This window comes from Hibiscus syriacus, unplaced genomic scaffold (genome assembly GCF_006381635.1).
Source record: "Hibiscus syriacus cultivar Baekdansim isolate YM2019G1 unplaced genomic scaffold, ASM638163v2 tig00117034_pilon, whole genome shotgun sequence".
NCBI classification, from domain to species: Eukaryota; Viridiplantae; Streptophyta; class Magnoliopsida; order Malvales; family Malvaceae; genus Hibiscus; species Hibiscus syriacus.
In genome coordinates, this window is record NW_024063533.1 from 4,793,520 (window position 1) to 4,819,068 (window position 25,549).

Here is a 25,549-nt window from a genome sequence, read left to right on the forward strand (position 1 = left end):
GATTTATACGTTGAACAAAACATTGAGATAGAAAACATGTCTGGGTAGAGCTATTATAAAAGCATATCAAGGTAGGTACCATGTTGGGTAAGATCTTTTCTTTTCGTAAATATTTTTTTTCTTCTTTTTTGGTTGAGTGGTACTAACAATTTATTTTGTTTTATCTTATTTTTATCTACCTTATGTTTGTTTTTGCATTTTCACAACATAACTAAACAATGTGTTAATTCATAAGTAATTGATCAAATCAGAAGGCTTTCATATCAACATAAGAGTTCCATAACTAGATAGTCAACTCCGTAAGGGCTACGACTTACAAACAAAGTTGATAGATGAGAGAAGAGCTCAAAGATCGATTGAAGATTCCCTTAAAACAAAGATCAAGATGGTATCAAATATTCTGATGATAGTTGAGTCAAGAGTGAGAAGATTGTTCACAAGAAATCAAGGCCTCTTTCCTCTCAGAGAATCCCACGAAAATGGAAATTCACAATGGGTGAATTAAAATGAAGAAATGGGGTTAACACTTTGAGCAGCTCAACAACGACTACAAAGACAACATCAAATCGCAAGAAAGGCATAGATTGAGTAAATGAAGAAAATGAAGCTCGTCAGTCTAGTGTAAGGAGCATTTATGGTATGATGAAGGTTGTTCTATGGTGTTCGCTTTTGGAACAAACTTTGCATTTGCATTAGCTTATCAATTTTGCTATTTGATTCTATAATAATATTGTTATATCATTTGTGCTAACTTGTTTTTATGATTGTTTTTCTTTTTGCTTGTATCGTATGATCATGACATAATCAAAAGGTGTTGACTTGTGAGTGGTCATCAGAGTAAAAGGTTTTCATGATGGACAAAGGGTTTTATGGTCAAATAAACTATAACACAGCTAGGGAATGACATCTTGAGAAGACTCTAAGGATAGTGGAGAGCTATACACCCAAAGATCGTATGTCTGAAGAAGAGAAAAAGGTGATAATAGAGATAAGAGAGAAAATGTCCAAGAAGATGGATAAATTAGCTGTTCTGGCCAAGGGAAAAGAGACTTCTACAAGAGAAATGAAAAAGCTCGATGAAAGCGATCATACGACGTTAAATACATAAGGGACTACTTTAGAGTAAGTTAATCCTAGCTAATCTGAGAAGTCACGCACAATCACCATTCGTATCAACAAGTTGTCTGGAGACCCCAAGGAAATGGTGACAATTGTATAAGTTCATAAAGATGAAAAGAAGCCCTACAATCAGAACACGTGGTCATTTGAGAGTCTGCTCCCAACTTCAGGAGAAATAAACATTAAGACTCCAGTTGAATCCAAGTCGAAAGGAGCTCAAGGACATTCCATTGAGAATTTCACCACCTTCAAGCATCGAGTCTAACATCTTTTAGACCATGGAGTTCGAGATGAAAGGTCGACCTAGTTTGGTAACTGATTGTCCTGTTAGGTTGAAGCCAAAAGCGTTCAAAGGTAAGGATATCAGTGGGGGTATCAAAGAGGAAGAAGGTTTGTTAAGGTACGAAGATCAAGTGCGTCCCTTAAAGAGTTGACAACATGGGTCACTGAACTGAAAAACAATGATGAACAATGGAGAAAGAATAGTAAGATACATGAAGGTCGAGCCAAGAAGTTCTTTCATGTTTTACAGGTTGCAGAAAGAAGACATAATACATCCATGGATGATTTGGAAAGATGCCAAGTCGATAATCAGATGTTGGATATGTACAAAGCCAACATGGAAGCTTCATATCAGTGCCATAAGTGTGAGATTTATGTTGATCTAGAAGCCACTAGAGCCAGGAACAAGAGATTGATGAGGATTGTAGATAATTTTGAAAATATTGCCCAATGAGTTCATAACAACAAAGACTTTCTTACGAGGAAAAATGAACAACATTTTCTACAACTCTGAGAATTAACACAGAAGATGAAAGAAAAAGACGACGACATGAAAGAAGCTATGATCCAAGCAAGCAATGTGGTCACAAGTTGATTGATTTAGTTGGATTCGCAAGAAAATTGAAGCAGATTGACAACTCAGCACCCGAGCATGAGAGGAAATTAACTTGGCTTCTGAGAGAAATAGAAAAGTTAGGAGTTAAAGCAATCCCTTGTATGTAAAGTCTTGGTAGTTGACACATGTCTCTCAGACACAGAGTTCATGCTTAGAATCAGGGTTGAAGCAAGAAAATGATAAATATTGAGGCATTTTTGAAGGCCCATATCATCCAGGAATACAAGATCGTCGAATTGAACAAACATTTATTTTTAATGAAACATAAAGGTGAAAAAAATAAAAATGGTGAAACAATGAATTTACTTTTAAAAATCAATGCAAAACTTAGAGAGCTAAGTTCGAGGTTAGCAATTGAGCAAACACCTTCAATTACAGTTGTTTCTAAGATTGCAACCATTATCCTTGGCATGGATGTGTCTTATGGCTCTCTTAGGCAGTATAATATTCCATCAATTGATGCGATGATCAACTCCAAGAAATGACCTTTGATTTCCCGCTATAGGGCAACAACACATACACAATCTCCAAAGCTTGAAATGGTGGATCCTCTTTTCAAAGATGAAAGCTCTTTTGGATTTCTACACAAGATCAGGTAAAAAAAACCAATCTTATCAGGGGAAAAAATTTTCTGGGGGTAATAAGAAATTGACACAACTCAAGAATTACAAGAGTGCACGCTGTACAAACAGAAGACAACTTAATCAGGAGGAGAATGAAGATCACTCTTATAGCCGTTCCCACAACAGATCAAGAAAACATGCATTTATACATGATACATGAATTTGTGGCATTGCACCATACATCATTTCATATATACATGATAAAGTTTGCTCTCCCTTATGAGGATATATGTTAAAATATGATTTGAGAAATTTTTATCTCTCTTAAGATGATTTCCCTAGAAATTTCAATGTGACCTTCTTAGAACATGTCTCTTAGAAAACTCAATCTTGTCATACTAAAATTTATTTTCCCTTTAAGCTTCAACTTGACTCCTCGTGAAGAGGAGTCAATATTTCAATGTAATTCTTGACTTCCTCGTGAAGAGAAGTCAATCTTTGTTATTCTTAACTCCCTTGCTAAGAGGAGTCAATCTTTCAATATCATTCTTGACTTTCTCGTAAAGAGAAGTCAATCTTTCAGTAGTATCTTTCTCATATACATATACTCATATCATATATCACATGTACATATAATCATCTATCTCATATCATATAGTTTATGTTATTTGATTATGTTCACATAGATCATATAGCTTATATCAAAACATATAAACATATAACACTTATGTATGTGCTTATAATGATCATAATATATGCATGTTCATAACTATTGAACCATGAAATTTAAACATAAGAAATAGACTTATCACAAGTCTTATTTCCATAAAAATACATCTATACTATAGTATGCACTCACCTTATCTTCACTTGATTTAAATTAACTTTTATGACTTAATGTCTCTCTTGATCGTTTTTAGCTCTTCGATCGTTCTACACAATCATACATTTGATATGCATATCAGAATTTTAAGTATTATAATTCGATCCTTAACAACCCAAGCTAAAAGAAAGGCTTAATACAATTTTCCACTTTGAGTAGTATCAGTACCCTCATGTATGGTACCGATACTTCCCTAGCTGTGGTATCGATACCAAGTCTGGGTATCGATACCCTTTCCTGGATCTGGAATCCTTATTTCAAAATGGTATCGATACTTGACCTATGGTATCGGTACCCTTGGTATCGATACTATCCCTTTAGGTATCGATACCACTTGCATAATTTGTCCAATTTTGGCTTATGGCATCGATACTTATTCATATAGTATCGATACCCTCTATCAAAATTTAACCCTTTTCTCTTTGAAGTATCAGTATTGGATGAATAATACCGATACCCCATGCCTAGAATATACTTTTTATCCCAAAATTTACCAATATCGACTTAAACCCTTCATTTCTTAATCCCTTTCATACCCTTAAACTCAAATACACATACTCAAATCAATTTATATTCATATAACACATCTTTATCTTCAAAATCTTATCCTATATCTTGAAACCAAGAATCCTACCAATTTTCCAACATGCTCTAATTTAAATTCTAACACTTCATACTTCTTAATTTAACTGATGACAAGTCAAATTTGGTCTCAAACTTTACTTGCTAACTCTCTTTCAAGATTCCACTTATAACCCTTTTATCTTTAATCATTCCTAACTCCTTCATCTTTTGGTTTTAAGACAACTTAAGCTTTCCTTAGGCTTAAGTATCATCTAAAGAACATAAATCAAGCTTAAATTCAATAGCTAATCAGCTAGCAAGAAACTCACATTTTCCAAATAGTTTTCACGTCTGAAGGAGGAGGAAGAAGAAGAGTTCTTTGGAAACTTTGATTTTTGCCTCCCTCCAATTCCACGTGTATATATCCTCACCATAATACTTTTTTAATTCATTTATTGGTCAAATGCCCATTTTACCCTTCCAATCATCCTTCTTTTTTATTCAGTCATACACAAAATTTTCCATATAAGCCTCTAAACTTTTCAATTTATCTACTTTAGTCACTAAATTATAAAATTTTACAATTTGATCACTAACCCGGTGTTTGAGATGTTACAGTTTGGGCCTCTTTTTTGGGGTTTGGATAAAAAGAGGGTAGGTTCTTTTTTTAGGGATAAGCTTTGGTTCAACCGACCACTATTGGTGGTGGTCTAGCAAAGTCGATTTATGGTTAGGGACTGATAGTGTTGGGGGTTAAAGAGTACGTCGACTGTTTGGGAAGTTGGGTTTTGGTTTATTAGATCTCGATTTAGTTCTTTTTTAGATGGAGGAGGTCTCAATTATGTGATAGGGGAGTTTTAGGACCTACAATCTCCACCAGTGGTGGCTAAGGAGGCGTGATCGCCAATATGTAGCGGTGTTTATTGGTCACGAACTTTTTGGTCGGGGTAGAGAAGAGAGGAAATGTGAGCAAGTGACCCCCTTTTTGGCTCTATTGGGTGGCCTTTTCAGCTACCCATGCTTTTCTCGACGTCCGACGAGGGGGACGACCGTATGTGCTTGGCAGTTAGAGCATTTTTGAGGCCTTAGGGTTGAGGTGCCGCCACCAGTGGGAATAAGTTGTGGAGAGTGAGGAGAAAAGATAAGAGGGGAGGCCTTTTAGGGTAAGGCTCTTTTTTACATGAAGTAGAAAAAAAAGTATTACATCAAAAGTTTAGGGTTAATCACGTAATGATCCTTTAACTAATGTCGTATTTTTATATTTTAGTCACTATGCCTCTATTTTGTTTTATTAATTTTCCTTTTGGCATTTTCTTTTATTTTTAGTTCGATTTGGCCACTTCTTAATTTTCTGTTTATTTCGAATTAGATTATATTTTTGTCACCTTGTTACATTTAATAACCTGACTTTAATTAGATTTGATCCCTTTAATTTTTGTTACCTTTCTGCTCCTTTGTTTATACCTCATTTTAACATATTCATGTTTCGATCCTAGTTCTTTATTTTAATAAACTTTGTTTTTTGTATTAAATATGTTTTTATACATATAAACCATTTACTAAAATATTTTTATTTTATATAAGGAATTTATATAAGGAATTTATGGAAATGCACCTGACAATGAGTGTGTTTAAGAGAATTATTCGTATAGAATAACACATTTACATTTTTTTATATATTCGACTGATTTTATATATTAAATGTGTGTGTTCCCTTCAGAAAAATTATTTTTATACATATAAACCATTTACTAAAATAATATTATTTTATATAAGGAATTTATGGAAATGCACCTGACAATGAGTGTGTTTAAGAGAATTATTCGTATAGAATAATACATTTGCATTTTTTATATATTCGACTGATTTTATATATTAAATATGTGTATTTCCGAAAAATTAAACGAATATTATATTGTATGAGAAATTTATGTAAAAAAAATGCGCCTTAACTAAGAAGGAGCATATTTTTTAGGATTGTCGTACAAAAGAATTATCTTTTCGAAATTTTTGTTATAATAGGATCATAATTTAAATATATATTCAAATTTACGAATTTCAATATTCAGATGAAATATAATCATTTAGTTACCGATTTTGGGCATTGTGGGTGCTAATCATTCTCCAAGCGTAATCAACTCCCGAACCCTTTTTCATTTTTAAAAATGAGTTTCTAGTTAAAGACATATCACTTTTTATCTTTTAAAATTATTTTTTTTAAAATTATTTTAAAGGCCTTAGGTGTTCCAACCTAAGTACTTAATCCAAATATCAATGGCGACTCAAAATTTATTTTTCCCGCCATAGCCTAAAAAGCTTAAGGAACGTTCAAACCATGCATACATCTCTTACAAGTAGCCTTAAAAGATACAGCACTTTGTTATTACTACAAGTTATTTATTTATCTATCTATCATTAACGCATATATAATATGACTAGTACGTAAGTAGCTGACAAAAGGCGGGTGATTTAGGGTTCTAGTGACCACCAGGTAGCTTCTCCTTGATCTTATCCATCACCCCTTTCTTCTCCTGGTGGTGTTGAGGATACGTAGGCCCTTGCCCCCGGCGTTGTGGCTGACGCCGCCTGATATTGCTGCTCTTTGTGCCCTCCTCGTGGTAACTTCTCCTTCAGCTTATCTTTCACTCCCTTCTTCTTCCTCCCCGTTCCCTCGTCCTCAGATGACTTCATCAATATCCCACAATTATTACTATCCCTATTTCATCATTTATTATTCAAACATACTAACGTATACTTACGGAACTCGAGCTAGAACTTCCACTGCGACGGAGTTCATGATGCTTTCCTTGATGATGCCCGCTGATCCCTGCAATTCCACGGCCCGTCTCCTGTGCCGGAATCGGGTTGCCGTACTCATCGGTCTGGCGAACCGGGTTTCCAAATGCGTCAGTTTGAGTTACTTCGGGAGCTGAATATTGGTTCTGGAAGTGTGCCATATTTTTTTTCTCAACTATAAACCTGAAACAAGAACAATGAATGGTCGAAAGAAAACTGGGTTCTGATTCGTTTTATCGGTGGAAAGTTGATAGGGTGAATAAGGGTTTTTATAGGAGAGAAAAATGAATGCGTAGCATGTAGCCATGAACACTGCAAAATGACACTAGCTGTTCACTCGGTTGCCACGTTGTTGTTGGAAGCTAAGTGTCGCAATAGTATCAAGGACAAGTGCTGAAGATGTTAGCTATTTGGTATTAGATAAGATTCATTATTTATTTCCCTCCTAAGGATCATATATCATTTCATATTCTTTGAATATGAAGATACATCCTAATCCAATAAATTATAAGCTCTTTGTTTATTTATTTATTTTTGAGTAAATTACAAATTTAATAACTATTATTTTATTTATTTAAGTACTTTCAAGTCACTACAACAAAAATGTTCTTTAGCGGCGTTTTTTAAGTATTATAGCAGCGTTTTTAAGCGCCGCTAAAAGCACACGCGGCGATAGCAAAAACGCCGCAAGAAGCGTCGTCAATACCAGCGTCGCTAAAGTTAGCGGCGTTTGTGGAAAAAAAATGCCGCAATAGGTCGAAATCTATAGTGGCGTTTTTGGAGAAAACGCCGCAAAAGGTCAGATCTATAGTGGCGTTTTTGGAACAAACGCCGCAATAGGTCGAGATCTATAGCGGCGTTTTTGGAACAAACGCTGCAGAAGGTCGAGATATATAGCGACGTTTTTGGAATAAACGTCGTAAAATTTCAGATCTATAGCGGCGTTTTTGTATGCAAACGCCGCTAATTATCGTTCTTGTTCTAAGATTAATTTATATTTTGCATATTTCATTTCTTCTCTACATCACCTAAATTTATTATCATGTAGCTTTATCTAATTGACATCAAACATAAATTTAAACAAAATAAATTAAAAATTATAAACATTAAAATTAAAAGTAATGTAGTTTGATATTGTTCTCTAGAATTTATTCTAGCTACTTTCACTTTCAATTAAAAAAAATATTATTCACTAGAAATTCACCAAATAAATCCCCTAGCTCTGGTTCACCAAGAAGACTCCTTGCGCGCTTCAATGCTTCACTTGAAACAGATAACGAAGTAGCAAATTGTTTCTTACATGCATCGTATGAGTCTTCCCACTGCTTGTCACGCCATAAGCAAATATGGTGTCTGTGAACAAAATTTAACACTGTAAGGTAAAAGAACAAGTTTTGAGAAAATACAAATTAAACGCCATAACTTTCGATATCAACCCACAATTTCTGATGCAAAACTGTGAGTACTATTCAGAGAAGGCCAAAGCATAGGATACCTAAGCAATTAAATCATTCCAGAAATCTAAACTAAGTTTTCCTAGATTAAAATGGCCTTCCTACAAAGTGATTATGATGTGGAATCCTGAATGGGGAAGCCATTAAATAAACATCATGCCACAAGCATAAAATAAAAACCTCACTTCTGAGAGAAAGAAACCTGTATAATAGCCTTAGGACAACGTGTTAAAACTGCTTCAATGAACTCATCAATAATTGATAGATACTTTTCCCCTTCTAACCTAGGTTGTCTTAGTCCTAAATCTGTACAAACCCAAACAATCTGTTAAAAAAAAAGTAATAGAAAGCATTTCATATGTTCCAGTCTATGCAGGGAATAACTACATAAGAACAAAGTAATTAAATACATTTTTTACTCACAAAGTGGGTTGTCAATTAGCTTTAGATTGTTAGTACCAACATCTAGCATAACTGGGTGTATCTGTCAAAGACATATTGATTGAATTATTAAAGTTATAACACAAGAAAAGAGAGTTGCCATGTCAAAAAAAGTTGAAAATGTAAAATACAATAATAACAGGGAACAAATATTTACAGGTAGATATAAACCAAATAGTTGCAAATAAGCTCACATGCATATAACAGAGAGCTTCAACTGATGGTTAAACATATCAAATACAACCAACATCCCAACACAAGTATGAAAATGGTCGCAAATGGTTAAACTTCCCAAGCATACACATCACAAATTCTTACCTTTAACTCGTCTCTACGTACAAAATGCTGCTGATCACCCCTTATCCTGCATAACGATAAACAGATTCCATCGATCATCACTTCAGCACCTTAAACCCTATTATTTGAAGCTCAGATGAAAATGATGCATTTTGTTTCAAGCAGGAAGATTAAAGGATTATGAATAAGAATATTTCGACGACCAGGAAAGGCAAGGATCGTACGTGTCAAGAATAAGACGTTCATAAGCTTCTGAGATCGTAACACCTTGATAGTGTTGCCTGTATGAAAAATCCAGTTCACTTTGCACCGTTGAGAACTCCAGACCAGGCTGCTTCACCTACAACATAAGCAAAATGCAAATCAGTATACATGCATAAAGATCTTGCAATAAATTATAGCAACAGTTTCCTAGCTTAAACTAAAAACGCAGGATCCTGACACTCATGGTTGGCTGCATGAGCAGTTTTCGTAGAACACCACTTCGAATATCAGTAAAATCTAGAACATCGATATGGATGTTTCTAAAATATGATAAAATGAAGAAGGGGCATCAAGTATTCAGGATTGGTTCTCAACAGTGCCTAAAGGTTTCCACAAGGAGAATCGGAACATCTGCACGATTGACAACTGAAGATTTACGATTATGTGAAAAGGTAACCGTTGGTTCTGAAATATATTATGTTCAAATTTAGGACAGAAATAGCAGAACTTATTGATTTCTCTTGATGCATAAAGGAAACTCTACAAGCAGGAAACTCTGCATACATGGAAATTATAGCTCTAATAGCTTTCAGATGGATACGATGAGTTAAGCGAACTCACTGTTAGTTTCATGTACATCGCTTCATAAGGTTGCAAGCGTATGATAAACTCATTTCTCCCTTGCTTTTGACCTAAATAAAATGTCAGAATACTTCAAAAGAGTTGCAGCTCTACTGAAACAAGCAATCATATAAATGAAGTTCCAAATAATCTTATAGATCTACTGTCATACATTGGAATATATCCCCAAGAACCTCCTTAAGTTGAATGTGTATCTCCGCCTTTCTTGAATTCAAAGCTTTCCATGCCTTTAGTATAAATGGAACACCTGACACAAATCAATCAGCGGAATTAGAAAATCCAGTGAGAAGCTCAAATTAAATTTATTCTTCGCTTGATCCAATGGAAAATCACACAAACCAGTGACCAACAGATTTTCAGACATGGAAAGATAAAGTAACATCAAATTACTAATGAGTTGTTAAGCTTTTCCAGGACTGAGGCACCAAAAAGAGATTTTTATGAGAGAAAATAACAAATGGAAAGATACAACTATACTACCTTCCCATATTTCATTATGTAAACGTAGAATAACAGTTGCAAATGTAGAATAACGATATCATATTGTTTCATCTTGGAGACTGCTCTGAGCAGATGGTTAAAAGCCACAATTGAGGGCAAGTTTCTCATTAAAATCATGAAATTGAAAAAACCCAGAGCTTCATCAAGCTCAAAGGATCTCGATTTACACTTATCTATGACCAATGTCTCCAGATGGGTGGGTTTAGACATACCCATATTCACATTTTCAATAATTTCTCTACAAGCTTCAAAACCCGACTTTCTAACACGAAAACCCCAATCCTGTAGCAGAATCTGACATGATAATTTTACAAACCACTTAAAGCTTATCTCAGTACTGATCTATTTGTTACTAAACATACTATAAGCTATAGTCATTTCTAATTTATAGAAAAACTTAATAAGAATTAAGGATGAATTATAGATAAACTGTAAGCATTTTTATTTCCAATGCAGGCTAAAATCACTAAAAAATAAACAAATCAAGCCAACAATTTTAACCACTTCCATAACCTGAAATGAGCATATAAAAAACCCTAAAATATAGTAAAATTTACTAACCAGGCCTTTCAGGATTCAAATTGGTTTGACGAAGAGCCATTTTGCCAAAAGAAAAAATAACATTCAAGCAAGAGCGAAACCAATCAACAAGAGAAGAAGTAGCGCGAGCGAAACCATCAATCAATTTATCACAATCAGTTTCCAAAAGAAAAAGAGAGGTAAAAACCCTAATTTGAAAGAGAATAAAAATTCGTATAACTAATTAGATAGAAAAAACAGTTTTAGAATTTACAGATGGAGAGCCTCGATGAACTTGTTGTTCGGGTTCAGTCCAGTTCCCTCTGGACTTATATCTCGTTTTACTTTTGGTCTAAATGTATTGGGAGCAACCCAGAGCAGTGGCACGGGAGGCAGAGCGCTAAGAGAGGTGTAGTGGTGGTGAAGCAGGAAATTTGAATTAAGTGGTGGTGAAGTAGAGAGGGAAGAGAGAAGATAGAACATTTTTATTTTTCAGAAAGGGAGGGAGCCAGAATGAAAAAAATAGGTGAAAGGGAAAACATGAAAAAGGATGCGAGAATTGTAAACTTTAAACTTTAGCAGCATTTTTAAACACAAACGCCACTAAAGTACGAGTCTATATCGGCGTTTGTATAAAAATGCCGCTAAAGAATGTATTTATAGCGGCGTTTGAATAAAAACGCCACTAAAGTACGTGTCTATAGCGGCGTTTGTATAGCCGCTAAATTACTACTCTTTTGCGGTGTTTGTATAAAAAACGCAGCTAAAGTACTACTCTGTTGCGGCGTTTGTTAAAAATGTCATAATATATGAACCCTATTACAACATTTTTATAAAAACACCGCTAAAGTACTACTATGTCACGACGTTTGTTTAAAAAACACCACTATGGATGAATCTATTGCGGCGTTTGTATTAAAAAGCCACTAAAGTACTACTCTGTTGCGACATTTTGTATAAAAACGCCGCTAAAGTTACTATTTTGTGGCGTTTGAAGTGTAAACGTCGTTATATGTTTAAAGTTAGTGGCGTTTACTCTCAAAACGCCGCTAAAAACGCCGCTGTATAACAATTTTGCTGTAGTGAGTTTTTAAATTTCTTTACTAAACTTAATACATTAATTTTTTTATTCAACCGTTTTCTCACTAACAAGATTATAAATGAGTTGTTCTATAGATACAAAAAAACGTTGCTTTAGTGAAAATTATGTTTTTTAAAACGGTATCGTTTTAATGCCGTTAACCATTTGACAGTGGTGTGATAAAAAAACTCAATGTATTAAGTTTAGTGAATAAATTGAAAACCTTTAAAGTTCAATGATGAAATTTGTAATTTACCCTATTTTGTTATAAAATAATTTTATTTATATTACAAAACCCATCTAGTTGTCTTAGTTGTAAAGAAAAATATTAATCTCTTTCGAAAATTTGAATTCGAACAATGACATTTGTTGAAGTTAATCAAGTGACTTATTGTTAAGTATTTGAATTATTATTGCCACCTTGATAATATATATATATATAACATAGTAAACCTGAAGCATTCATTTAGTTATTTTGATGGAAAATGAAAATTTAGTTTAAGTAATTACTTCGTATAATTATTATATTTATTTAAATTAAATTATTTAATAAAAAATTAATATTTTAGTTATGGTTTATTATGCCCATTGCGTTCTTAGATTGTGAAATTGTATGCAAAGTAATAGGTAAAAGTAAGTATTAATTAATTGATTATAAAAAAGTTTAATAAATTATAAGTTACAGTTGTTTATGATATGAAAGATAACTTAGGTCGATAGATAATTTATAGTTCGTATAATTATTCTTAGTATATAATTCATGTTAAAATTATTATATCATTTAAATCTAAAATTTATATATCTTATTTATTAAGAGAAGTACACAAATGATCCTATGACAATAGGATATTATTTTATTGAGTTCCCCGACTATAAGGAGTTGATTTGTTGAGTATTTCGACTATTCAAAGTTACAAAATGGTCACATGACTATTCATTATGTTCCAAACTCGTCCTTTTTCGTTAAAAAATTAACGACAACCTGAGTTGGACGTTAACATACTGATTAAGATATGATAAAATATGATATCATAATCTCAAAGAACTATCATATCTCAATCAACATGTTAACGTTCAACTCAGACGACTGTTAATTTCTTAATGGAAAAGGGCGAGTTTGGAACATAATGAATAGTCGGGTGATCATTTTGTAACTTTTAATAGTCAAGGGATTCAACAAAGTAGTATCATATAGTCGAAGGACCATTTGCGTACTTTACCCTATTTATTATTGTTAAAATAGATTGAATCATGAGTAGAGACATAATTGTGGTTGATTGAATAAGATAACACTTTGAATTGAACCCAAGATAAATGAATCTTAAATTTATTTGTAAAATAACTTTATTTGAGACATTCAAAACATTTTTACCTTAATCTTAAATAAGACTATGTAAGTGTGACTTGTATACATCGCTATACAAAGAATCGATACGTTTCAAAATAGGAAGTTAATGATTGATATGTTAAGTATGTAACTCATAAATTATGTAATTGAATTTATAGATATGAATTAACCCAAAAATAAGTGATATAATCTCAATTGTATTGTATTATTTATGAAAATAAAAATTATCATATATATCATTCATTTGAATAGTCTAAGTAACTCACATACATTGTTACTCGAACTAAACAAGAACTAGCAAGATCTACATCAACTGATAACATGTTTTAAATATATTGATTACGTATTTAAGTCAATTAACTCAAATATGATTTCGCAAATTTTAAAAGTTAAGTAAAATCTATTTTAATATAATTTTTTATAATCTATTGTCTGGATGTGTTAAAAAATTTCTAGAGTTTAAATTAGGGTAAACAAGAAGATTGATTACTTTCGTTTTAGTTTTGTATATTTTTCTTAACTAAATTTAAAAAACATAATATTTAATCACTTTTACTTTTATGAATAAAGATGTGATCACTCTTATTTAATTTCTTCATTAATGGCAATTAAAATTTAAGTGACTAAACATTTATGAGTTGATAAGTGAACACATCCTTAATTATATAAAAATGGAATCATTCTTTACGCTTAACATATTAAAAAACATAAAAAAGGACGAATTGCTAAACTCAAATGAATTAACATAAATTTCTTAATGCTGAATCAATTTCAAATTCCAACCTTTTCATTTACTCCGTAAGGGTAGCAAGTAACCTCTGGGGTACATACGTCTTGTGTTTACAAGCGAAACATTGAGTTTCCTCTCATGGACATAGGGAAATGCATCATCTCGAATTGAACTTGATCCGTTTAAGCCTATAATGAGTGAGGGTCGAGGGTCTAGCTGACACAAGGGGGCACTAACAAAGGACAATTCGATGACCCATTTTAGTAATATCGAAACTCTACCCGTTTTGTGCTGAAATTTTGTCTGTATTTCTTCAAAAGTCACAAAGAGGAAACTCATTCTAACCTTTACTCAGAACTACTTATTTAGTTATTTATTTATTTTGCAAAAAGCATGAGAACTAAAAGGGTATGCAATTAGGTTTTATACGAAGTATGTGAACTAGAAAAATGAGGTTAGGATTTATATATTGAACAAACCATGGGGGTAGAAAACATGTCTGCGTAGAACTGTTATAAAAGCATGTCAAGGTAGGTACCATGTTGGGTAGGATCTTTTCTTTTCGTAAATATTTTTTTCTTGCTTTTTTGGTTGAGTGGTACTAACAATTTCTTTTGTTTTATCTTATTTTTATCTACCTTATGTTTGCATTTGCATTTTCACAACATAACTAAACAATGTGTTAATTCATAAGTAATTGATAAAATCAGAAGGCTTTCATATCAACATAAGAGTTCCATAACTAGATAGTCAACTCCGTAAGGGCTACGACTTACAAACAAAGTTGATAGATGAGAGAAGAGCTCAAAGATCGATCGAAGATTCCCTTTAAACAAAGATCAAGATGGTATCAAATAGTCAGATAATAGTTGAGTCAAGAGTGAGAAGATTCTTCATAAGAAATCAAGGCATCTTTCCTCTCGGATAATCCCACGAAAATGGAAATTCACAATGGGTGAATTAAAACAAAGAAATGTGGGTTAACACTTTGAGCAGTCCAACAACGACTACAAAGACAACATCAAATCGCGAGAAAGGCCTAGATCGAGTGAATGAAGAAAATGAAGCTCGTCAGTCTAGTGTAAGGAGCATTTTTGGTCTGATGTAGGTTGTTCTATGATGATCGCTTTTGGAATTAACACCTAGTGTATTTGCATTTGCATATGCATTTGCATTTACATTATCGTTTTGAATTAGCTTATCAATTTTGCTATTTGCTTCTATAATAATCTTGTTATATCATTTGTACTAACTTGTTTTTATGATTTTTTTTCTTTTTGCTTGCATCACATGATCATGACATAATCAAAAGTTGTTGATTTGTGAGTGGTCATCAGAGTAAAAGGTTTTCATGATGGACAAAGGGTTTTACGGTCAAGTAAACTATAACACAACTAGGGAATGACATCTTGAGGAGACTCTGAGGATAGTGGAGAGTTATGCACCCAAAAATCGTATGTCCAAAGAAGAGCAAAATGTGATAAGAGAGATAAGAGAGAAAATATCCAAGAAGATGAATAGATTAGCTGTTCTGGCCAATAGAAAAAGAGACTTCTGCAAGAGAAATGAAAGAGCTCGATGAAAGCGATCATGCAACGTTAAATACATAAGGTACTACTTTAGAACAAGCTAATCCTAGCCAATCTGAGAAGTCACACACAGTTACCATTCGTATCAATAAGTTGTCTGAAGACCCCAAGGAAATGGTGACAACTGTAGAAGTTCATAAAGATGAAAAAGAAGCCTTGCAATCAGAACTCATGGTTATTTGAGAGTTTGCTCTCAACGCCAGAAGAAATAAACATTAAGACTCCAGTTCAATCCAAGTTGAAAGGAGCTCAAGGACATTCCATTGAGAATTTCACCACCTTCAAGCATCGAGTCTAGCACCTTTTAGATCATGGAGTTTGAGATGAAAGGTCGACCTAGTTTGGTAACTGATTGTCATGTTAGGTTGAATCCAAAAGCATTCAAAGGTAAGGATATCAGTGGGGGTATCCAAGAGGAAGAAGGTTTGTTAAGGTACGAAGATCAAGTACGTCCCTTAAAGAGTGGATAACAGGGGTCACTAAACTAAAAAATGATGCTGAACAATGGAGAAAGAATAGTAAGATACATGAAGGCCGAGCCAAGAAGTCCTTTCATGTTTTACAGGATGCAGAAAGAATACATAATATATCCATGGATTATTTGGAAAGATACCAAGTCGAGAATTAGATGTTCGATATGTACATAGCTAACATGGAAGTTTTATATCAGTGCCATAAGTGTGAGATTTATGTTGATCTAGAATCCACTAGAGCCATGAACAAGAGATTGATGAGGATTATAGATAATTTTAAATATATTACTCAAGGAGTTCATAACAACAAAGACTTTCTTACGAGGAAAAATTAACAACATTTTATACAACTCTGAGAATTGACACAGAAGATGAAAGAAAAAGACGATGGCATGTAAGAAGCTATGATCCAAGCAAGAAATGTGGCTCAAAAGTTGATTGATTTAATTGGATTAGTAAGAAAATTGAAGCATATTGATAACTCAGCACCCGAGCATAAGAGGAAGTTAACTTGGATTTTGAGAGAAATAGAAAAGTTAGGAGTTAAAGCAATCCCTTGTATGTAAAGTTTGTTTGACATACCGAATCCCTTGTGTTCAATGAAAGTTGTTTAAGATGGTCACTCTGGAATGACACCTCTTGCATTTGCATCGCACCTTTTGCATTTCCATTTCTGTATTTTCACATTTGTATGTGCAATTTTGCATCTTTATATTCACATATATATGTCATACATTGCATAATATACATTGCATCTTAACATGCATTAATCACGGATCTTGGTAGTACCTCGCGGAGAATCTTATTCAAGAAATATTGAAGTTAAATTGAGGCAACCACATTCGTGCCTAGAGAAGATTGGAGAGCCAGGGATATGAAGCTTGGGGCATGCCGCTAAGAATTGTGTGGTACCGAGGAGCAAGTTATAAAATCTGATCGATTTGGGAGCATGGTTTTTTTAATGAGAAAATGGGGAATTAGATTGTAATAACCCTGAATATCCATCCAAGAACCCACACTTCTGATGAGTAATAGGGCATCCTAATTAGGAAAAGTTCATTTCATTCATCATGAAGCTCTATTTCACTTACAGGGTCTTGTTTAAGTTTGTTTTTGTTCTTTCTTTCTTCATTTACTAAATATTTTGTAAAAAAGTTTGATGATTGAACTTATGCTACTTTTAAGGATATAAGCGATGAATCAAAATTTTAATCCATTAGTTCTTTGAGCATCAAATCAATTAAAGATTCTTTAAATTTTCAAGAATTATAGATCTTTGGCAAGTGGCAAAATTAGACTCCGAAGTCATACCTTTACCTTTTTGTTCGAGATACCAAATTCATACTTTTACCTTTTCGGGTAGTGTCAATCTGTTTATAACACTACCTTTTTCCATATACATGACTTCAAAGTCACACATTTATCTATAAATATACAAAACTATTATTTTTCTTTATACCAGTAAAGCCGTAAGGCCTCAAGTGTAAAGTTTTCATTAGTCCGTAAATATTCAAATAATTCTATCATACATTAATTACATTGTTTTCATGTACATAAAAGTTAATCCTGAATATTCATTCCCCTAGGATACCTCTTTTTACAAGGACTTCTGTATATGAAATGAAGAATGGCCTTATTTTGTTTACCCCTCCACAAAAAGAGAAAATATATACCTTGTTGTCCCCATTTGAGCCTGAATTATTTTTCTTCTGATTCAACCCTAACCAAAGATCACCCTCCACGTTGGGGGACAAGGTGAAGGATATCTGCTCGTATGACTAAAAATCGTCAATCCATTTTTGTTACAGGGGCAAGTCTCTGTGAAATAAAGAGGAATAACAAGAAACCACATGGCAGATCAAATGCAAAGTGCTTAGAGATCAGATCTAGTTGAGAACAATAAAAGAGGTTCCAAATGAAAGAAAGAAAAGACAAGAAAGTGATCAAAGCAATTGGAGTCCTATACTTATCTAATAAATTCATAAAAATATAGATATAAAAGAAAAGAGAAACGATAGGAAAAGGAAAAAAATAGAGAAAAAAAAAAAGAAAAGATAAAAGGAAAAAAAGAAAAAAAGAGAAAAGATAGAAAAAGAAGAAGGAAAAAGAGAAAATAGAAAAGATAAAAAATTAAAAAGAAAAAATAAAAAAGAGAAAAAGAGGAAAAAGAAAAAAGAAAAAAGAAAAAAGAAAAAAGGAAAAAGAAAAAAATATTTCAAGATGAGTGACTCATTGAGCCTAAAGCCACAAGGTTCATCAAGTGCAATCGTTTCAAAGATTCAGATTCAACAAGAAGAGTGTCCGCTCTGTATGAGTGCTATAAACGAGTGTGGATATATGTGCAAGTATACACAATCGAACAAGTAATACAGTGATAAGTGAGTATCGTCTCCACAGGGATTGTGAGAAATCAAATAAGTTTGTCAAGGCACTTTACTCCGTCACCTAAGTAAAGTTAGTGATGGTATATACAAATGATAATGCTGTGGCAAAATGGAATGACTGATGTGGAAATGGAACGATGGTAATGTGGTAGAGAATGAATATGTCGTGGTAAAATAGATTGTGTTTAATGCAAACAGATGGAAATGTCAAGGAAAAAATAAAATATAAATATACGAGTTGATTAATATGTAGGACTTTAGCTTTCTCACACGACAAGCAGCTATGGGAATGAGCGATGGGAGTCACTAGGAAAATCTAAGTCTATTTCTCCAAATGGTATTTCTTCTATGCTAACCTGCCCGACAGAGTCTACAGAGGTGCCCTATGCTATCTCTAGTAAGGGACTCGACAGATTGAAGATGCCCTGGCAAAACCGATTGGCGTAAGCCCCTATAGTGATCCTATTGGTCCAGATAACAGGATATGCCTCGGCAATAACTTTTTACGGTAGCATTAACATCTAACTTATCGTTTATGCTCTACTCCTTTTAGTCGAATGAAATCCTATCCTTATCTCTAAGGTGGATTAGGCCTATTTACTGCCTAGAACCCTTGGTTTATGTGGTTCCTCCCTAGTTTCTCTCGAATACTAAGGATATTTTGCTAAGGTATTCTCTCGAACCCTCAAAACCTCCTAAGGAAAGGCTACTCTCGTAGCTCCTACAACCTTAAGGCATTAAGTTTCATAAACAAAATAAAAAGCATATAAAAAAGAACCATTCATTAAAATAAAACTTAAACATCCATGCGAACTCTCACCAAATAGGATTAGTTCATGGTGGGGTTCGAAATAAACGAGCACAAGGCAGTTTCCATTCGTTCCTTACAACCCAATAACAAAATATGAAAGCAAAGTACTAGGGGATGAGAGAAAGCCTTCGACATGCACTGCCTAATGCTTCCCTTAGCCACCAAGAACTGCTCCCAGCGAACTGGCTCCTCTTGGACGCTCAGAATGCCACTCCCTCTGGCTTGTCTAGGAGAAATACCACGATAAATAGGATTGACGGCGAAAGATCAGACCTTCTCTCTCTAACTTTTTAAGCTCAAATCTGAGTGGAACCAAAGTCTTCAACAATGTGGCTTCATTCTCTATTTATAGGGGAAAACTAATCCTAGGACTTGGTGTTGACTATCCTAGGAAACCAAAAAACCATGGTTAAGTTACTTGGGAGTCTGGCAGAATAGGCTATGATACAGCCTGGGTAGTTGTCTGAGTGACTGGCATAATCCCTTTGTAGGCGCCCAAGGACAGACAGAATCTGCAGGGTCAGGCAGTGTCATCAGCAGAACCGGCGGTTACAGTGTCGGTCCCTCCAGGTGGATCTTCGAGGTGGATTTCTCGGGCAGAGCTCTCGGAAAGTCAGATACAACTGGCTTCAAAAATATCTTCTCGTACTTTCAGTGCTTTCGAAATACCGGTTGAACTTGGCAAATTCATTTTACTCAGCAATCTTCTTATGTCACGACATTTATTTCCTCTTCTTCTTGCTTTCAAATCCTGCACATCATCAAACAAGCACCTTTCCCATAAGGCAGCACCGCTTTAAAAATAAAATGTCGCGGCAAACTAAATTCCACCACATGCAACTAAATGCATCTACATGGTCCTAAATGAGCTTTTAAACATTCAATAACTTAAGTGAAAAGGTCCCAAAATGTGACCTTTTTACGGAGTTATCACACCCCCAAACTTAAGCTATTGCTTGTCCTCAAGCAATGGATAATAGCAAGCAAAACAAAAATACCATGACAAGTTCAGAAGCAAAATAGTTTTATGGGATAAAATTTCAGCCCTCAACATTTGGCTTCAACATGCTAGACTGGTTCGAGAAATCTAGTACTGTCCCCTGGGGCAAGATTTTTTGTGTGGGTGTGTGCGTGCTTAATAAACTTAAAAATTTTTTAAGCAAGCTTTCTTAATTTGCCATGACATTTACAAATTTTTTACTCCCAACTTACTTTCTTTTCTTTATTTCTGCTACAAGGGGAGTCAACCTATCACTCTACCATCCCACACTCTAGATGAAAGGGAGCATACCTTCCACCCCCGAGCTAGTCAGATAAAGTCATCCCGTGACTACTTTCATTCACTCATATGCCATGGCTTAGCGGAGTGTCCCTCTACATATATGCCTAGGCATTTATTCTCAACTTTATTTCATTCATTTTTTTCAGGAGTTTTCATCATTCAAAGTTTTATGCCATGACATTTAAGAATTCTTTTATAAAAAATTCCTAAGTTTCTCAAGCATGGAAAACATACAATCGTGTGTTCAAAGATTTCAAAGAAGCAAGTCCTAGAGTTGGTTCTATCATCCTCAACCAGTCATGTACACTTTATCCTAGCCATCAAAATCATTATTATTATCATCGAGCATCCTTAACTAATTCCAGAAAACTATTCAAACATTTACTAATGTTATGGTATATTTATTTTACTACTACTATCATACAGTGATGCGAGAATATGGAAAACATACAATCGTGTGTTCAAAGATTTCAAAGAAGCAAGTCCTAGAGTTGGTTCTATCATCCTCAACCAGTCATGTACACTTTATCCTAGCCATCAAAATCATTATTATCATCATCGAGCATCCTTAACTAATTCCATAAAACTATTCAAACATTTACTAATGTCATGGCATATTTATTTTACTACTACTATCATGCAGTGATGCGAGAACCCTACTTACCCCAAACATGAGAGAAACATTGTCCTCAATGCTTACTAAAACTCAGGAAAATGTAACTACATGCTATAAATGAAATGCAATGCAAGGTACCTTGACTTTATACGGGTGGTGGTGTGGCAGTCGCGCAACGAGTGCGCTTTCTCAGTTTGGCGAGACTGGAGTGTTCTGAGTCCGAAGCTGGTACATTCGGAGGAGTACTAGGACCTTCTGGGACGGTTGAGAGCTGGGGCTCCTTGCTCTTAGATGACTTTTTCAGGCGGCGTCTACTCCTACGTAAAGGAGCTTGCCATGGCATCTCAGATTGTGTCTCCTCGGTTGACTCAGTGGGCTGTGGTACTTCGGGGTGCTCTTCTTCTATTGGCGCGACAAGTTGCAGTATGTCGGGATGTTTCACCGCCAGGGGTTGTGTGCTTTTCGAAACATCTCAAATTGTTATGGCAATTTTATCTCGTTCGATTGGAGCACCAGTGTAGACCAAAATGCCCTACACATATACTAGTTTCACCTTCAAAATATTTTGCCCTGGCATTTCGGGACTTTCACATCTGAATTGTAGGACCTTTGCAGTAGTCCTCTCTTCTGCAAAGTATTCTTCGCATGAAGCTGAATGGTGGAGGAATGAGATATCTTTTCACTCCTTTTTGTCGTGGCAACTTGAAATTATTTGGGCAACAAATTCGTTGGAGAGGTGGAGGTCATCCCTATACCAGTAGCCACCATTATGTATGTCCTTGTTCTTTCCTAGGCTAGTCAAGTAAGGAAGCAAAACAACACTAACGAGAAAAATGACAATGTTAGCATGCCATAAAATTACCGCGGCAAATAATAATTTCTCATTAGGGAATTTTTCCTTAATCTCCATTTCATTCCTTAATTCTTTTATAATTTCTAGCTTAGACAGATGATCAATCACATGGGGTTTTGGATGAGTGATTTCTATAGAATCCAAAGGTTCAAATTTCATACCTGGTCTAGCTATGAGTAAGCTAGACTGACTCATCTCCTTTGGAATATCCTTGAGCTCCTCTTTGTCTTCTTCATCTTCATCAAGCTTAAAGTGACTATCAGTGCATAAAAATTTGTTGTGCCAAAATTCTGCAGCTTTCCTTTGGTCATCAACTCCTATTGATGGGGGATTTTCTATTACCGTGCAAAATTTTTCTTGTCTTCATTAGTTGCACTCATCGAACCCTCATCATTGTTTTGCAGCGATTGTGAATCTTCATGCACCTTTGGATCTTCATGCACAATCTCATGACCTGGCTCTCCGAGTGTTACCCCCCAAACTTAGTATATTTGTAGATTTTGGTGCCACTCTTTAAGATGAATGTACCACAATGCTCCATGTCTTAAGCCTTAGTGACTTCAGTATCACTAGGTAGATTGCCATGTGGGCAAAAATGTAATGCCGTGGCAATTTGACCAACTTGACTCTCCAAGGCCCTCAAAGATGAGCTATGGCTTTGAAGTAAAGTTTCTTGGATTTTTATAGAGGTCGCATGGTCATGCAGTATGGTCTTCGTGGTTGCTATAAAATCTAGCATTGTGGACTCCAAAGAACTTGTGTTAGATGAAGATGATACTCCCTCGTTAGAATTATGCCATGGCATATTCGTTTGAAAACCCTGGGAGTCATTGAAGTTTTGCTTCCTAGCAGGCTGACTAGCACTCTAGGTTCCTTGATTTCCCCAAGAGAAGTTTGGACGCTGACACCATCCAAGATTATTAGAATAGGGGTTGTTGTTACCTCGATTATAGATATCTACATAGTGGATGGATTCCAGATTGGTCGGGCACTCTCTCTCATTGTGATTGCCATGGCATATAAAAATGCTGAATTGACTGCCTTTACTTCTCTCATCTCACTTAGCCTTTGTAAATTCTTCAACATATTGGTGATAGCAGCAAGTTGGGCGGACATTGAATCCTTAGAATCTAGCTCGAAAGCTCCATGTGATTTTTTCCCAAGTCCAAGCCTTGTAGATGAAAATTGATAATCGTTGTTGGCAATCCTATCCAGAACGTCAAATGCCTCTGCTGGTGATTTGTCAAGTAATGTCCCATTTGTCGAGGCATCTATCATCATCCTCGTGGGTGCATTAACTCCATTGTAGAACATCACAACTTGAGTCCAGTCGTGGAATCCATGATTGGGGCACTTGCGAAGCAAACTTTTGTATCGATCCCAGCACTCATACATAGACTCTTCATCGCCTTGGTGAAAAGATGCTATGACATTTCTAAGTTGGTTGTTCATATTGGGTTGATTATGCCATAGCAAATTTTTTTTGCACAAGTCAGCCCAAGACCTTATCGAGCCGGAAGGTAATCCATTAGGCCATGCCCTGACATGATCTTTCAAAGAATATAGAAATAACTTCAATTTCAACACATCCTCATGCACACCTTGTTTTCGAAAAGAGTCACGGACCTCCAAAAATGACCGAAAATGTTGCCTTGCATCCTCATGAGGAGTACCACCACTCTGTCCAATAAAGTCCAACATGTCGAACATAACCGATTTTAGCTCAAATTCGGCTGCCTGAATCATGGGTGCCACAATTCCAGGATTTAGGTTATCCATGATAGTGTTTAAATGATCTCGAATACTATGAAGCCTAGCTTTATTCCCAGTATTCGAAATTGCCTCGGCATTCTGATCTTCCTCTTGACCAATTCCTTGATTTCTGATCTGATACATATTTGCTTGAGCACGTAAAATAAAAACCTGAAAAAGACAAGGAAAATAACAAGTAAAACTATACAAAAAAATAAACAAGTAAAATATAAATGCTATGACAAAACAAATTAACTTCGAGTTGCCAATCCCCGGCAACGACGCCAAAAACTTGTCCGCTCAGTATTAGTACTATAAATGAGTGCGGATATATGTGCAAGTATACACAATCAAACAAGTAATACAGTGATAAGTGAGTATCGTCTCCACAGGGATTGGGAGAAATCAAATACGTTTTTCAAGGCACTTTACTCTGTCACCTAAGTAAAGTTAGTGATGGTATATACAAATGATAATGATGTGGCAAAATGAAATGACTGATGTGGAAATGGAACGATGGTAATGTGGTAGCGAATGGATATGTCGTGGTAAAATAGATTATGTTTAATGCAAATAGATGGAAATGTCAAGGTAAAATAAAATGTAAATATACGAGTTGATTAATATATAGGACTTTACCTTTTTCACACAACAAGCAACTATGGGAATGAGCGATGGGAGTCACTAGGAAAATCTAAGTCTATTTCTCCGAATAGTATTTCTTCTATGTCTAACCTGCCCGACAGAGTCTACTGAGGTGCCCTATGCTATCTTTAGTAAGGGACTCGACAGATTGAAGATGCCCTGGAAAAACCGATTGGCATAAGCCCATGCAGTGATCCTATTGGTCCAGATAACAGGATATGCCTCGGCAATACCTTTTTGTGGTAGCATTAACATCTAACCTATCGTTTATGCTCTACTCCTTCTAGTCGAATGAAATCATATCCTTATCTCTAAGGTGGATTAGGCCTAGTTACTACCTAGAACCCCTTGTTTATGTGGTTCCTCCCTTGTTTCTCTTGAATACTAAGGATATTTTGCCAAGGTATTCTCTCGAACCCTCAAAACCTCTTAAAGAAAGGCTACTCTCGTAGCTCCTACAACCTTAAGACATTAAGTATCATAAACAAAATAGATTAAAGCATATAAAAAACAACCATTCATTGAAATAAAACTTAAACATCCATGCGAACTCCCACCAAATAGGATTAGTTCATGGTGGGGTTTGAAATAAATGAGCACAAAGGAAGTTCTATTCGTTCCTTACAGCCCAATAACAAAATATGAAAGAAAAGAACTAGGGGATGAGAGAAAGCCTTTGACCTGCACTGCCCAATGCTTCCCTCGGCCACTAAGAAATGCTCCCAGCGAACTGGCTCCTCTCGGACGCTCAGAATGCCACTCCCTCTGGCTTGTCTAGAAGAAATGCCACTGCAAATAGGATTAACGGAGAAAGATGAGACATTCTCTCTCTAACTTTTTAAGCTCAAATCTGAGTGGAACCAAAGTCTTCAATAATATGGCTTCATCCTCTATTTATAGGGGAAAATTAATCCTAGGACTTGGTGTTGATTATCCTAGGAAACCCCAAAACCATGGTTAAGTTGCTTGGGAGTCGGGCAGAACAGGCTATGATACAGCTTGGGTAGTTGTCTGAGTGACCAGCATAATCCCTTTGCAGGTGCCCAAGGACAGACAGGATCTGCAGGGTCAGTCAGTGTCATCAGCAGAACCGACGGTTGCAGT

The 25,549-nt window shown here is 35.1% G+C and overlaps 2 protein-coding genes across 2 annotated transcripts; both read right to left on the reverse strand.

The window, feature by feature from the left end:
- Window positions 1–6,487: 6,487 nt before the first annotated feature.
- On the reverse strand, window positions 6,488–7,076 carry LOC120196587 (late embryogenesis abundant protein D-11-like). The gene is made up of 2 exons (XM_039198360.1): window positions 6,787–7,076; window positions 6,488–6,712 (listed from the first exon to the last, which is right to left on the reverse strand). The coding sequence occupies exons 1-2, from the start codon at window positions 6,982–6,984 to the stop codon at window positions 6,536–6,538; spliced, it is 375 nt and encodes a 124-aa protein (XP_039054291.1). The 5' UTR covers window positions 6,985–7,076; the 3' UTR covers window positions 6,488–6,535.
- A 1,382-nt stretch (window positions 7,077–8,458) lies between these two features.
- Window positions 8,459–10,578, reverse strand: LOC120196501 (glucose-6-phosphate 1-dehydrogenase, cytoplasmic isoform-like). The gene is made up of 8 exons (XM_039198304.1): window positions 10,494–10,578; window positions 10,342–10,392; window positions 10,013–10,108; window positions 9,841–9,911; window positions 9,240–9,355; window positions 9,037–9,082; window positions 8,701–8,761; window positions 8,459–8,583 (listed from the first exon to the last, which is right to left on the reverse strand). The coding sequence occupies exons 1-8, from the start codon at window positions 10,576–10,578 to the stop codon at window positions 8,459–8,461; spliced, it is 651 nt and encodes a 216-aa protein (XP_039054235.1).
- Window positions 10,579–25,549: the final 14,971 nt, after the last annotated feature.